Source organism: Colletotrichum fioriniae (assembly GCF_027942845.1).
Source record: "Colletotrichum fioriniae strain IMI 355084 chromosome Unknown scaffold_8, whole genome shotgun sequence".
NCBI lineage: Eukaryota > Fungi > Ascomycota > Sordariomycetes > Glomerellales > Glomerellaceae > Colletotrichum > Colletotrichum fioriniae.
The window spans coordinates 1961144-1976243 of NW_027076844.1; the positions used below are offsets into that span (position 1 = coordinate 1961144).

Here is a 15100-nt window from a genome sequence, read left to right on the forward strand (position 1 = left end):
TCATGTACGCAAGTCAAATTGATCTCCTCTTTGGCCACATCTTTGGAGCTACTGACGCACTCAAAGTGAGGTGCCGTAGTGAAAAGCTATCGATTTTCGCACCTCCTAGGCCGTGCTCCTATTCCCCACCGAGTTGAAAACATGGCAGACCTCGTCGCTCTCCGAAGAAGACTTGTCTTGGCCATTCTATACGACTCGGTCATCAGCAAGGAGTCAAGAGTACAAGTGATTTCGCGCCCAAGGGTCTGAGGAAATTCGATGGTGATTGCCCGTCTAGATGCAGGTCGATAGAACGCGGACAACAAGACTTGAGTACGTGGATTTGTTTCATAAGTTGGTATCGAATCACTTTTCAGCCGTAGCTATCTAACCCCCTCACGCCCTTTGCTCATCAGAGATATCCTCAAATGATCTCTTCCTCTACCCCGTCTCTCTAGCAACACATGACATGAATCGAACCTGCCGTATAGGTCTCGTTATTCCGGCGCAAAAAAATGCTCAACCCCCCACAACTCCTCTTGATATCATCGCCGCTGGTTCTCTAGTAGCTGCGGCCGAACATGGTCCACTTCTGAGCCTTGGCCTCGCACTCGGGGTTGAGGCACTTGGTCTCGCCGGGGACGAGACCGCTCTCAGGCTGCTCAAAGGGAATGCAAAGGGACTTCATGCCCATGCTGGGCTGCTTCTTGCCCTCGGGGAGAGTGGCGTTCTCGGGGGGCTCGCTGGTGGTGAGCTCCTTAATGCGGTCCTCGCACTTCATGCCCAGGCAGAAGGGGATGACGACGACGTTCTTGGTGTCGAGGGCGGGGATGACCTTGTCCCACTCAGTTAGGACGAGGCGGTGCTCGCGGAATGACTTCTCGGCCTTGTTGTACATGTCGGACTGGATGGTCTCGAGAAGCTCGGGGACCTTGGTGGAGATCTCGGCAAGGGGGAGGGAGCCCTTCTCGCCAGTGTCACGGCGGGCAGTGGCGACAACCTCGTTGGCGGCATCCTTGGGGCCGAACTCGAGTCTCAGGGGGACACCGCGGAGCTCCCACTCGTTGAACTTCCAGGCGGGAGTGTAGCCGTCTCTCAGATCGGACTCGGCGCGGACACCGGCCTTGCGCAGCTCGTTGCGGAGATCGTCGACCTTGTCCTCCAGCTTCTTTCTGTCCTCGGGGCTGGTCTTGGCAGTGATGCCGACGGCGATAAGAACTACCTGTGTCTTGGCGATGCGAGGGGGAAGGACGAGACCCTTATCGTCACCGTGGATCATGACCATGACACCGATAACACGGGTGGACAGACCCCAAGAGTTTTGCCAGACGTGGATCTTTTCACCCTTCTTGTCGGGGTTCTCGACGGTAATATCGAACATCTTGGAGAAGTTCTGACCCAGGCAGTGAGAGGTGGCACCCTGGATACCGCGGCCGTTGGAGGGGATGTAGCCCTCGACAGTGGTGGTGTAGTAACCACCGGCGAACTTCTCGTTCTCGGTCTTGGTGCCGCGAACGACGGGGACAGCGAGAAGCTGCTCATAGACACCAGCGTAAAGCTCGAGAATCTCGAGAACCTCCTTGCCGGCAAGCTCCTCGGTCAGATGAGCGGTGTGGCCCTCCTGCCACAAAAACTCTCTTGTGCGGAGGAAAGGGGTGGTCTGCTTGGCCTCCCAACGGACAACGGAGTTCCACTGGTTCAGGCGGAAGGGGAGATCGCGATGGCTGCGAATCCACTTGGAGTAGTAGGGGTACATGACGGCCTCGGAGGTGGGACGAACTGCGACAGGGACTTCAAGGTCCTTGTCACCACTGTAGATGAGATATCAGTAGGGGGCTTGGCGCAATGATCAAGGGAGAGATGACTTACGCCTTGGTGACCCAGGCCAATTCAGGGGCGAAGCCCTCGACGTGGTCCTTCTCCTTCTCGAGTGACTTGGAGGAAAGGAACATGGGGAAGCTGGTCTCATCGACACCCATTTCCTCAATTCTCTCGGAGAACCACTTGCGGATAACGGTCCAGATGTACATGGACGCAGGGCGCAGGATGAAGAAACCGGAGATCTCGTTGTAGTACTCGACCATCTCGGCCTTGAGAACAATCTCCTGGTACCAGGCGGAGAAGTCCTCATGCTTCTTGACGGTGATACCCGTAATGTCCTCCTTCTTCTTGCCTCCGACAACGGGCAGGGCAGCTTGCTTGGCAGCCTTTGCAGCCTTTTCGGCAGCCATCTTTGCCTGCTTCTCGGCCTTCTTCAAGGCGCTCTTGGACGGCTCAGCGGGAGCGGTAGCGTCGGCCATGTTTGCGGTATTGACTGCAGATCGCAGAGTCGTCTCGTGAAGTCGGGTAGGGTCTCGTCTTATGGAATTGGCGACGCGTTGACCAGATCGGCCTGAGTCACTGGGAGATTTTGGGCAGAGAAGGCGGTGCGATGCAACGGAAAAAGTGCCCCGCACTAAAAGTGAGTCGTGTGTCGAGCTGTTGGGTGGGAGCGCAGTGAGGGGTCAATTGGGCTCCAGCCACGGGGTCGGAAGGTGGCCCGGGCTTCTAATCAGTTGCGGAGCATCCCCGGTCGTTTATCTCGGGTCAAGCCACACTGGATGTCACTGCACGGCGATGTAGAGGAATGAAGTTAATGAACATTGCCATAGCAGGCAAATAATTGATGAAGATACTATGAGAAGAACAAAGCATACTGGAAACTACTTTATAAGCTTTAGTTTCTTTGAATATCTTCCAAGTATTGATACTTCACGGATGGGCTGCCGACTGTCTGGAACGTGAGGTACCGTCAAACCTGAGTTGGGCTGCCCGGCAGGGGCCCTGGAGACCCGATAAGATAACGCAGCACCAGCCACATCCCCGGTTCCTGGAACAACCCCGGCTCCGATAAAAAAGTTGCGTCGAGGGGAGACAAGGCAGGCACAGCACAGAAGCTTCTATTGCTGTCCAGGCACACACCGACCGAAGCTCCTTAAACCACCCCCATCCACCACCTCCAAAACCCGCGATCCAACCACAACCGCAGGAAGTGAGGCGCAAAAATGGCTTCCATGTTTGAGCAGTCAGGGAGCGGCACGCTTTTCCTCGGTGGCCAGAAGATTTCCGGCGCCGACATTAGAGACCAGAACGGTATGTCAATATCCCACTCCCCCCACCGGCCAAATCACAACGAAGCTTCATCTTGCTGACAAACTTGCAGTTCTCGCGACCCAAGCTATCGCAAATGTCGTCAAGAGCTCTTTCGGCCCCAGCGGTCTCGACAAGATGATGGTGGATGATATTGGTGTATGTTAGGTGGCCCCCTTCCCCCTGGACCCCGCTTACCCCCCGGCGTAGGATGTCACGGTCACGAACGACGGCGCTACTATTCTCAGCTTGTTGGATGTTGAGCACCCGGCGGGCAAGATTTTGGTCGACCTGGCACAACAACAAGACAAGGAGGTGGGCGATGGCACAACCTCTGTTGTCCTGATCGCGGCCGAGTTGCTTCGCCGAGGAAACGAGCTCATGAAGAACCGCATACACCCCACTACCATCATCACCGGTTACCGACTTGCCCTTCGCGAGGCCGTCAAGTACATGAACGAGAACATCAGCATCAAGGTCGAGAACCTCGGACGCGAATCTCTCGTCAACATTGGCAAGACGTCCATGTCCAGCAAGATTATCGGAGCCGACTCTGATTTCTTCGCCAATATGGTCGTCGATGCCATGCTGGCAGTCAAGTCGACAAACGGCCGCAACGAGACAAAATACCCCGTCAAGGCCGTCAACATTCTCAAGGCACACGGCAAGGGCTCCCTCGAGTCCCAGCTGATCAAGGGTTACGCTCTGAACTGCACAGTCGCCTCGCAGGCCATGCCGACAAGAATACAAGATGCCAAGATTGCGGTGCTGGATATGAACCTGCAAAAGGAGCGCATGAAGTTGGGTGTCCAGATCACGGTGGATGACCCTCAACAGTTGGAGCAGATTCGCCAGAGAGAATCGGGCATGATCCTGGAGAGAGTAGAGATGATCCTCAAGGCGGGTGCCAACGTCATCCTTACCACCAAGGGTATCGATGACATGGTTCTCAAGACCTTTGTCGAGAAGGGTGCCATGGGTGTTCGCAGATGCAAGAAGGAGGACCTCCGCAGAATCGCCAAGGCGACGGGCGCTACCATGCTCAGCACACTGTCGGATCTCAATGGTGACGAGAAGTTCGACCCGTCATACCTCGGACACGCCGAGGAGGTTGTCCAGGAGCGCATTTCCGACGACGAGTGCATCCTCGTCAAGGGCACCAAGAGCCACTCCTCAGCATCCATCATCCTTCGCGGACCCAACGACTTCACCCTGGACGAGATGGAGCGCTCCATTCACGACTCCCTCAACGCCGTCAAGAGAACGCTCGAGAGTGGCAGCATCGTTCCCGGCGGTGGTTCCGTCGAGACTGCCCTGCACATCTACCTCGAGGAGTTTGCCGGCACTGTCGGCTCCCGCGAGCAGCTGGCCATTGGCGAGTTCGCCCAGGCGCTGCTCGTCATTCCCAAGACTCTTGCCGTCAACGCCGCCAAGGACGCATCAGAGCTCGTCGCGCAGCTGCGTTCCCGGCACGCGCTGTCGCAGCGCATCCAGGAGGGCGAGGCCAACGATGACGAGAAGACGGTCGCGCGCAAGAAGGCCTACAAGAACTACGGTCTCGACCTGGTGCGCGGCAAGGTGATTGACGAGATCAAGGCCGGTGTCCTGGAGCCCACCATCAGCAAGATCAGGCAGCTGAAGAGTGCCGTGGAGGCCTGCATCAGCATCATGCGTATCGATACCCTGATCAAGTTGGACCCCGAGCAGCAGGCCGAGGACGACGGACACGGTCACTGATGAGAGTGAGCGGTGTTTGGAAAAAAAGATTAAAAGCAAAAATGGGCCAATTGCGGGAGTGTTCAAGGTTAGACGGTTCATAGATCACTTTGCTAATGATACCTCGTCATGCCGGCCTGGATGTCCAGACCTGTGAATATTTTTGAAGTTCCTATTGAATCAACGTGTTGCCACTTGTATGAGCCTGCTAATGATATGCAAAATGTGTAACCAATCGGTCAGCACCAGCCAAACTTCTCATTGAGCACCCACTCGACCTCTCCTTGGCCATACCACATGAGGCTGGCAATGCTATCATTCTCCCTCTCAATAAACTCGTGCGGGATGCCCGCCTTCTCAATCAACCCCCTAACCCGGGGCTCAGGATTCCACATCTCCACACCATTCACCTTCCACTCCGCCGCCTGCGCCCTCGCCAATTTGAGTAGTGCCTCAATAGCCCCCTGCACATACTCATCACCACTCCCTTCCTCGTCCTCGATCGCAAGCCGCAGGATATGCATCGTGTTCCCCTCGGGCTTCTTCAATCCGCCGTAGTAACCCCTCGTCCAGACGGCCCATACCCGCGACCCGTGCTCGCCCACGACCCCGCCTCGGACTGTGGGTGTTTGGCCAAAGATGTGTTTGGTCATGTAGTCCTCGCGCATGAGGTGCCAGAGCATGGCGTCCAGGTCCGGGATGAGCGAGACGCGGGTCTTTGTGCTCTTCTGGGCGAGCTTTGCGCGGATGAGGCGCTCGTCTACGGCACAGAGCTCTGCTAGTTCGTGGTAGCCTAGCGGCGAGGTCTCGACTTGCACCGCTCCCACCGCTCCCTCTCCCTCTCCCGCTTCCGATGCTGGCGGCGACGCCTGCGGCGGGAACTCGAGGTGCGTACTCTCATACGGATGCCACCCATGCTTGGCATAAAACTTCTTCCCAATATCAGAATACAGCACCGAGCACGCGACCTCTCCGTCCCGAATATCCCCCCACCGCTCCCCGCTCTTCATTTCCGCGCCCTGCCACCGCGCAAGCTGGGCTCCCACGAGATTCATCATGACGGAGGCGTACCCGTTGCCGCGGTACGCCGGGTCCGTGAAGACGGAGCCGACGGCGTGGGTGATTGCGTCGACGACGGTGCCGTCTGGTTTCGCGACGAGGACGGTCTTGCGGATGCTTTCGCACGAGGACAAGATGGGGCGGGCGTCGGGGGGTAGGGTCGGGTCGGTGAGGATCCATTGGGTGATGCCGCCGTTGCGGGAGACGGGGACGGTGGTCATGTAGGATTCGCGGCGGATGTATTCTTGTAGTTCGAGGGCAGCGCCCCAGTTTGCGTAGGTTGAGGTGTAGGTCTTTAGGCGCTCTGCTGGGGTTGGTTGGGTGAGGACCAGGTCTGTTTCGTGGGTTGAGCCCATGATGCCTGTTGTCTCTGGGACGTCGAATCTGTTTGGAGATTTTTGTGTAGATTTGTGTGGATTTTTGTCTTTGCTCTTCTTGTCTACGTTGTCAAGGTAGGCAAGATAGCTCCCTTTTGAGTGTATTATGGCGGGTGGTGTCTTGTTTGTTTCTGGTCAATCACGTCACACCACACATGAACAAACATGAGAGAGGCAGAGTCAGGTAAGTTGTAGAAGGTCAGGAATTGGAGGATGGCGAGAAGCAGAAATGAGGAAGAAGAAAGTCAGATTCAGCTTCCAGAAGCTGGGGTCGGGAAAGGATAAAGTAAAAAGAGGGACAAAGCGCCGTCCTCTTATCAATTTGGTTCGTGTTCCAGACGGCTTCAGAAAGTACCTTAAGTTGGCTTGTACTGGCGCGGGCGTTGCGCACAAGACGTGCCCCACCAGACGATGGGAAGCGTTGGCGGGGAAGACCCAGTCAAACCCCAGGTATTCCAGGATCACAGCGCCTCGTTCGAAAGATGTGAGATACGGTATGGATTGGAGGGGGCGTGAGGTAAAGGGCAAGGGGGCTGGTTGGGCTGGCAAAGACGGGTCTAGTGTGAGAGTGAGCTGATGTACAGATAGCCTTGATCGATACACAATAAACGTCCCAAAAGCACAAAAAGGACCTCGAAGCCCCCTCTTCTTCGTCTTCTTCTCCCCCTCCGTCTCACCAGCGCACAGGAATCAGGATACCAAAAGATGGTCAGCAGGTCCACATTGCGAAGCGGCTCATTGTGGTAAAAGCCAAGTCTTACGTCACGGGGTAGCGTCTTAGCGGATGTGCTGTGAAGGTGATACAACTGTTAAGAAGTACGGACGAAAGAATTCGTACCAAGGTAAGGTAGACAACTGTGCCTTGGAAATCTGGGACACATTTTTAGGTAATTGTTTGTGGCTACGTGCCTATTTAGTCTTCCGCCTGGGCCGGGGAGTGCGCAACGGGCAGGTCTCGCCGGCGGGGTGAAGCAGTCACGGAGGCCGGTGGAAGCCGATGGTAGGCGGGGCCGGAATTGCCCCGATTGAACGCGGCCGTGACGCCCGCACCATCTGTTGACCATTTTGCATACCTTAGTAGACTACAGATACTTATACCATGGCTGATACCGCTAAGGTTGTGAACCGATTCGAGGCGAGGGATTCCCTTGTCTTGGGAGAGTCGGCTGACTTGGCTGATGTTCTGACAGACGGGTTGTGCGGCCTGTGTCATGGTGGGAAAGTTTGGTGTGTGAGGTGTATGGTGTTGGTTGCGGTGTTCATGCGCCACCAATGAGTATGCACTAGATACTCCTAGCCAGAAGAGTTCCCTTTTCTCTTTTCTTGGGCCACGTTGCAGTCTGATTTGTCCATCTCTCGATCTCTTGCAGATACTGGGCAGCTCACTTCTACTGTTGTATCTTGTTCCTCTTACAATTGGATTCACATCTCCCAACAGTTACACCCACCGGCATCAACTTCTCATTCAAAACACCCGTATCTTCATATCTTTGGAACATGGTCTTATCTCCCAATCCACGCTCTTAATTAACCCGTATGCACAATAGTTCCTCCCACCGGTGCTCGACATGATAAACTCAACCAAACAAAGTCACCCCTCCACCTTCCATTCCCGTCGCCCCCCTGCTCCTTAACAACCTCACAACCTCATCATGCCCCCTTGCAGCAGCGCACTGCAACGCAGTCTGCCCTCCCCTACCACTACCACCACCACTTACCCCCATCCAGCCCCAGCCCCAGCCTCGATCTCGGCCCCGGCGCCCAGCAGCGTCTCGCACACCCGCACGTGGCCCCCTCAGCAGCAGCATGCAGCGCCCTACCGCCCTTGAACCTGCTCCCTTCGGCGTTGACATCCGCCCCCGCACCTGCAGCGCCTGCAGCTGGCCCCCGCCGTAAGGAGCAGCTCGACAAGCCCCGCCCACCCGCCGTAGCTCGCCGCCTGCAGCGCCGTGAACCCTCGATTCCGACACGCCGGCGCGTTCACCTCTGCCCCCCGCTGCTGAATCAGCATCGCCGCAATCTCCTCGAACCCGCCCTCGCACGCAGCCTGGAGCGCCGTTCGACCTGCCGTCGACGCCGGCGGCGCGTTCACGTCCGCGCCGTGATCCAGCAGCAGCGCGACGGTGTCATCTAGGCCAGCGGCACAGGCGCTCTGCAGCGCCGTCATGCCAAAGTATCGCGATGCGGGGACGTTGACCTCGGCGCCGTGGGATAGCAGGAGTTTGACGATGGCCAGGTCCGGTTTCCCTGCCGCGATCTGCAGTGCGTTCTTGGCGCTGTTGTTGCCGGGCGTGTCGTTGACTTCCGCGCCGGCTGCGAGGAGCGCCGAGACCACGGCGCCGTGGGAGGCTTCGCATGCCGCTTGGAGGGCTGTGCGGCCATAGTAGCCCCGCGGCGGGGCGTTGATGTCTGCTCCTGACGCGAGGGCTGCGTGGACGGCGGGGAGGTCGCCTTCGCGGGCGGCGCGTTGGAGGGGGGTCCAGCAGTCGTCTTCGTCTTGGGAGTCGGTATCCTGTTCTGTGAGATGCTGCATTTTGTGGTGATGTTGCCTATTTCAAGTCAGGTAAGTAGATAGCTCTCCTCCCTTTAAAGCTGGTGCGATTGTGAAGAAAAGCGAGAGGAGTGAGATGAATACGAGGGAATCCTTCGACATCTCACCTTCCCCATCAGATAGTTGGCGGAAATGCGGCACAATCATGCTCTTCCGCTCATGTCATCGTTAAAAGCAACAACAATCAGCGATATCTTGAGCATCACTGAATCAACAGAAATCGACCAAAGTAAAAGCTTGCGAAAAATCAACGGTGGCTCATATTAGATAAAAAAAATCATGAAAATGTTGACTAACTAGTCATCAGTCTCAGCCTTCTTCTTACTCTCGCTCTTCTTCTCGGGCTCGCCCTTTTTCGGCTCATTCTTGGACCCCGCCTCATTCTCATAGCCGCCGCCCTGCTTCTCGTATTCCTTTGCCAATTTCGCTCCCTATGGAATCAGTCAGCTGATCGCTCAGACCGATATTACGAGCAAACTTGAAGCCATGATAGCTGAGGGTTAAGGGAGAAGAGTGATATACCTTCCATGCGGCCCATTGTTCCTCTCCTCCGCCCGACTTATTGGGCTCTTGCTTGATTTCTGGCCATGATGTGAGCATTGGCAACTTTCCATGTATCTCCCTCATCTACACTAACCTTCCTTGATCTCCTCTCTCAACTCGGGGTCAGTAGGCTTTCCCTTGGACGAAGGCATCTTGTGTGATGAATATGACAGAGGTTTGCGAGTCGAATAGAAGTATGAGACTGTAGTATCACGTAAATTTGGGTAGGATTTCGCGTAAATAGAAGTGCATGTACGAGTAGAAGCTCGAATCATTTCCAACTTTAAATGATAGGGAAAGTCCACAACGCTTTGGAAAACATGCGAAACAGGGATGAACAAGATGATACTGCGAACAATCATCGATGACGCCTACAACGTCAGCCACCCGTACGCTCGGTCGGCCCCGTTAGCGGGATCGGGTGACCCACATACAACCTCATGTCCGCGCCGTCCCGAATGACGCTTTCCGGGCCGGTGACCCCATTCCTAAGATTATTCAGAGCTACCTTGCCTTAAGATACTTCAGGTAAGTACGAATAAGGTCGTTCTGACTACCAGTTGTATCGAGCAATCAACGTTTCTGTTGCATTTGTTCCGGCGAGCCGCAAATTCTCCAAGCTATTGCTCTTGGCTACAAATCCAGTTCAAGGACATTAAGGCGGGGCACTCCTATTCCATCTGGATTTGCTTCACGCTGATTTTCGGAACACCATACGCAAGCAAGTAGGTTGGATTCAGCATGTCCGAAGAAGTGGCAGAGCTTATGGTGCATGTACATGTAAGCGCAGCTCGATTGGTGCCTACCAGCAATCCTTTCTGAGTCACCGAGCTGGCCAAAAACTGCTGCCTCCTGGAAAATGTGTTGTAGCAGTCCAGCCTTCCAATCAAAATCCTCAACAGTCAAATCGGCAAGGTATTTTACCGACACTTGGAAGACTGCAGCTACCTTGTCCCCCCCTTCTGAATTAAGGCAACTTCTGGTCAATCGCTTTGGTCGATGTCATCTTAGTAGCAGAACGCTGACAATCGCCCGTTCAGTGTGGATGCACGTTTTCTGCCGTGCCGTATTGATAGCCAATCGAATATACCAAATACGAAAGCGAACCAACATTTCCTGCGCCTCCGTGGCGACGTCCGCATTCCACGTAGCCATCTATAGGGCTAAGATCAATACTCACGAGATCCGTTTTGGCGCAGTATCACATCATCGGTGCCTTCCAATGACCCGGAAGCGTGCTTTGCCCTGGCCGTTGAAATGATCAGAGGAAGGCCTGTATAGCATATCGGATATGCCTTAGAACTGACTAATGTCTCGAAAGCCATGTAGGCGGCGTTTTGAGAACTCTGGATTGCACCATGAAAAGACGATTTTGATGAGTGTCATTCGCCTCAGACGCCTTTAATTACATTATTTTACTAAGGAATCAACGTGTAGCTTACGCATTTCTGATATCAAGAGATAAGTACCTTGCATTTCAAAAATTGAATAGACCCTCTTATCATGCAAATCATTTTTTTCATGTCCATGAACCGGTCAATTTGCGATTTAAACGTGGTGGGCCGTAAATGTTAAAGCTGGGCGCGTGATCCAATCGGAGGTAAAACTTCGGGCAAAGCCTGACATAAAAGTACCAAGTCACAATGATACAACGGCAGTCATGCCGTCCATCAAAGATGAAAATCCTAAGGGCTTCTCAATCCTCCGCATTCGGAAACCTGCTTTTGCCGCTCTTTTAGTTCTGTTGCCTCGTTGCCAATCGGGCCAGAATGCATTACCCCAACCCGCCTCCTGGGGCCAATCCTAAGTCGTAGTTCTCTCGGACTTCTCCCCAATCCATGGGGGCTGGCTGGTATTGGTAATATGCGGCTCTTGGGATCTAATTTTACAATTGATGTGTAAGCCATGAACTGTGCTAGGATTGAGCTCCTTTGCCGCTGCATCTTATCGCTGAAGTCGTAAGTGTAGCAAAACCTGTCGAGAAGAAGGACTGGCTGAACATCTCAGGTTTTAACGGAAGATCCGACATGACCAACTCATTTCCCCCTAATTTCGAAGTAAGCCGTCGGTTCGGGAGATGACTAACACAGATTACAGACCGAGTCTGGTGATATGCGATGGTTCGCAAAGCCTGCACAGACTGTGCGCTGGCACTTCCATAGGATGAGATGCTAAATATCTGCGAGATTTTTCGTCGTGTGGAAGGCGAGTAATAGATTGAATACAAATACTCATTGTTCCATCTTCCGATATTCTCTAAGAAACTGCCTGTATGGCGTTGGACCGGGAAATTAAACGGCTCTTACATGAATTATCACCCACAACCTCAAACAATTCTTATATGGAGATCAAATTGGGTTAATCGCGGACTATTGATGTCTGCATTTGTGACATCATGCCACGTAGAACTACCAATGCTACGTCAGTATACACAATCCAAGCTTTTTTATGATAGTCAACTTGTGGACCGGTGCTAAGTACCTGTCATAGCGACCACAGACCCTCTCCTTCCACCCTCTTCTCTTTTCCCACTGTTACGACGTCGGCTACCGCTGCCACTGATCAGGAGAAACAGTCTTGTATGTTGAGCATATTCATCGATGAGCCACAGCAGGATGGGAATCGACTAGTTGCACTGTCTGATCAAACACACGATACTCGCGAAGCACAACAAACACACGAAGCAAGGGTCTCAAGCAAAATCACCATCTTCGATACACGGTTTAGCGATACATAGCCAAAGTATTTCTCATCAAAGACATAATACGATTCAGAAATATTTCCAGTGAGCCTTTCAGTATACTTAGCTTTCATATGCCGTATGTACGTGATTGCCTAACGTTCTCGGGAAAGTAGTCACCCGCCCGGGCCATCAAGGTGTCACTCATGACGGAAGAATCCCTGTATTATGTAAAAATGGTGAAGTGTTTACCCCAAACTGCTGCTTCATTTCTCACGGTTCATCTATGTACGGCATCATACTCATCTCCCAAAGCCCCTTTCCTATTTTTAAGTCCGAATCCCTTTCGTGCATCATGAAGCCCACCATGAGCAACCATCATAAGAGATCCCTACATCCCTCTCAATGAATAGAAACAGCCTCAAACTCATCAACACCTTCAACGGCCTCCCCATCCATGATACCATACACGTACGCTGCTCCCACAATCCTCCTCATCCCCTCCCTCTCACCACTCTTCCTCAACACGAACGGCGCGTTACACCCCTTCATAACCCACACCTCGTCGCCCGCCTCGCTCCCCTCCGGCACCATGGCAACATACTTGCCACCCTTGGCCAACACCAAATCCAGCGCCGCACGCATCGGGAAGATGCGGTTAATCAGCACCTGCGCCGCCGCCTCCAGAGCCTCGTTGGCTTCCTCCGCGGTGCAACCAGACATCATGATCTCCTTTCGCAGGATATCCCGCTCCGGCCGCGCGGCGTCGAGGTCGTCCTCCTCGACGGCGGTGCAGAAGCGCCATGCCAGCTTCAGCGTCGTGGCCGGGATCTCGTCCTCTTCGCTTCCCTCCCCCTCGGTGCGGAAGAAAGTCAGCGCGCGGAGGATGGCTTCGAGGCCGCTCTCGCCTGTCGGATACTTTGAGTCCTCGAAGCCGGGGATGTTGGACAACAGCTGAGAGAGCGTCACCATGTCGCGCTTCACCCACAGGGACGGGTGGTCAGCATGCAAATGCGCCGCGCGCGGCACGCCACTCATGTGCTCAATCGTATCGACCTTGATACCCTTGAGAAGCAACTCATCCTCCTCGGCGTTCGGATCAAACCCGAAATCAAAGTCCGTCTCGCCCGCGGCCTCGGACTCAGCCGCGTCCGCGACCGTCATACGCCGCCAGGGTCGGCGGAAGTCAGGCAGCCAAGACGGGAAAGTTTGCGCCGCACCGTTGTGCTTCTCTGCAATGCCGGCGTGGTCGAGGAGTTCTTCGCTGAAGGGCTCGTGGAGGAGTGTGCGGCCGAAGCGGAGGGCCGTCTGCTCGAAGGTGGCGGAGTAATCCGGGCGGAACTCTTCTCTGTCGCCGTCGAGGGCGAGACCGAGAAGCGCAAAGTAGAGGTCGCGCGGGTCCGTTGCGTCGACTTCGCGGAAGGACATGAGGAGGTTGAGGAGGTCTGTTGAGCGCTTTCCGCCGTCGTCTTCGTCGTCATCTTCTGACTCCCATCCGTCTTCGTCGCCTTCGGCTCCCTCTTCGTGGTCGTGGTCGTGATCGCAATCATCGCCATGTTCATGTTCATGATCGTGACCGTGGTGATCATCATCCTCATCATGTCCATCCCCACCACAACATCCACCACCATGCCCGTGTCCCCCTTCATGCTCATGAGACCTCGTGTTCCCCCTCATAGCACCAAGTTGATAAAACCGCAACCTCTGCGCCATATTCGCCATCAACTCCGCCGCGCTCTCAATCTCCTCCCCCTTGGCATCCACCAAAGGCCAGGGCGGGTTCTCCGGCTCCTCGAGCGCAATCGTCCCCGGCCAAAGCTGCGACCAGTTCACCGTCTTCTCACCACACATCATCATAACGTCCCGCGCCAGGATAAACTCCTGCACAATCCACACCCTGCGGAACCACGCGCGATTCCAGAACCGCGAGACGCTCAACCACTTGTCGGCGCCCACGGGAGGCAGCTCCGCACCAGCACCCGTCGGTGCATCAGGGATCGATGCACCCAAAAGATCCTCTGCGAACGCGCGCGCGCCGACGTTCAGCGGGTCGGGGATGTGAACACGCCAGTACCGCTCGATAAGCTCCATTGCCTCGCTGCTGCCGTCGGCCTCTTCACCGAGGTAGGCGAGCACTCGCTGCGCGCTGAGATAGATGTCGTGCATGAGCATGATCTGCGTCTCCTTCTCCTTGCCGTCGGCCTGGTTGATGCACAGCGCATCTGCCCAGACGAGGCGGGCGCGGTCTTCAAGGCGCACGCGCTTGAGGCAGAGGTACAAGCTTTCCGTGATGGGGATCTTTGCGCCGGCAGAGGTGGTGATATGGTGGGGTTTCTCGTTGGAGCCCCAGACGTAGGAGATGGCTTCATATGATTCGGCTGATTCGGGCAGCTCGTGCTCATGTTTGCTTGCCTCTTCGACATAGGTGTCGATGGGGCGGGTGAGGAGGTCGCCTTGGAGGGCGTCGTCGAAGCGACCTGGTGCGAGAGAGAGGAGACGGAACTCCCGCTTCCCGAGGGTTGTGTATTTGTACTCAGCCATGATGAATGAGGGGGCGCAAAGTTTTTGAAGCGCTCTCTTTCTTCAAGTTTGGTGAGTATGAATGTGTGTGGATGTTGAAGTTGGAGGTTTGGGTGGTGAATGAATGAGTGAGAAGAAAAAAATCAGAGTTTGGCGGCGTTTTTGGGGATTGTGGAGTGAGATTGGAGCTGAGATCCAGGAAAACGCCTGCATGAAAATGTCCACATCTGAAAGATTGGATTCTTATTGGCAGCGCCCGCTGATCCAGGAACCACGATCGAGAATGAATTTCATTTGGCATTGTTTCTTTGCACTGACACATGTATTTGTCGAATTTCATTACCATAATTGCTTTTCTCAAGCTTGACTACAACTCCATCACCTTTTAGCTACAACGTTGGCTTCACGTTCTCGAGTATAGTCAGACTAACTCGATGAATTTGACAGAGTAAACATAATTATCTCACGGATATTAAAATAAAGCAAATTGATTCATCAATCATCTCACGTCTAACAACCCGGAGCTGTTATCCCAACATCGATAGC

At 54.5% G+C, this 15100-nt stretch overlaps 6 protein-coding genes across 6 annotated transcripts; 1 reads left to right on the top strand and 5 right to left on the bottom strand.

Annotated features, from left to right (window-relative positions):
* Positions 1 to 541: 541 nt before the first annotated feature.
* On the bottom strand, positions 542 to 2279 carry N0V96_007321 (uncharacterized protein; the record flags this gene model as incomplete). The annotated part of the gene is made up of 2 exons (XM_053191460.2): positions 542 to 1790; positions 1849 to 2279. The coding sequence occupies 2 exons, from the start codon at positions 2277 to 2279 to the stop codon at positions 542 to 544; spliced, it is 1680 nt and encodes a 559-aa protein (XP_053051022.1).
* A 753-nt stretch (positions 2280 to 3032) lies between these two features.
* On the top strand, positions 3033 to 4845 carry cct1 (chaperonin-containing T-complex alpha subunit Cct1; the record flags this gene model as incomplete). The annotated part of the gene is made up of 3 exons (XM_053191461.2): positions 3033 to 3111; positions 3182 to 3267; positions 3319 to 4845. 3 exons carry the CDS (start codon positions 3033 to 3035, stop codon positions 4843 to 4845), a joined length of 1692 nt encoding a protein of 563 aa, XP_053051023.2.
* A 218-nt stretch (positions 4846 to 5063) lies between these two features.
* N0V96_007323 (uncharacterized protein) lies at positions 5064 to 6239 on the bottom strand (the record flags this gene model as incomplete). The annotated part of the gene is made up of 1 exon (XM_053191462.2): positions 5064 to 6239. One exon carries the CDS (start codon positions 6237 to 6239, stop codon positions 5064 to 5066), a length of 1176 nt encoding a protein of 391 aa, XP_053051024.1.
* A 1837-nt stretch (positions 6240 to 8076) lies between these two features.
* On the bottom strand, positions 8077 to 8793 carry N0V96_007324 (uncharacterized protein; the record flags this gene model as incomplete). The annotated part of the gene is made up of 1 exon (XM_053191463.2): positions 8077 to 8793. One exon carries the CDS (start codon positions 8791 to 8793, stop codon positions 8077 to 8079), a length of 717 nt encoding a protein of 238 aa, XP_053051025.2.
* A 314-nt stretch (positions 8794 to 9107) lies between these two features.
* N0V96_007325 (uncharacterized protein) lies at positions 9108 to 9506 on the bottom strand (the record flags this gene model as incomplete). Its single annotated transcript, XM_053191464.2, has 3 exons — positions 9108 to 9242; positions 9334 to 9392; positions 9449 to 9506. The coding sequence occupies 3 exons, from the start codon at positions 9504 to 9506 to the stop codon at positions 9108 to 9110; spliced, it is 252 nt and encodes an 83-aa protein (XP_053051026.2).
* Positions 9507 to 12436: 2930 nt separating this feature from the next.
* On the bottom strand, positions 12437 to 14575 carry N0V96_007326 (uncharacterized protein; the record flags this gene model as incomplete). Its single annotated transcript, XM_053191465.2, has 1 exon — positions 12437 to 14575. One exon carries the CDS (start codon positions 14573 to 14575, stop codon positions 12437 to 12439), a length of 2139 nt encoding a protein of 712 aa, XP_053051027.2.
* Between the last annotated feature and the right edge of the window lie 525 nt (positions 14576 to 15100).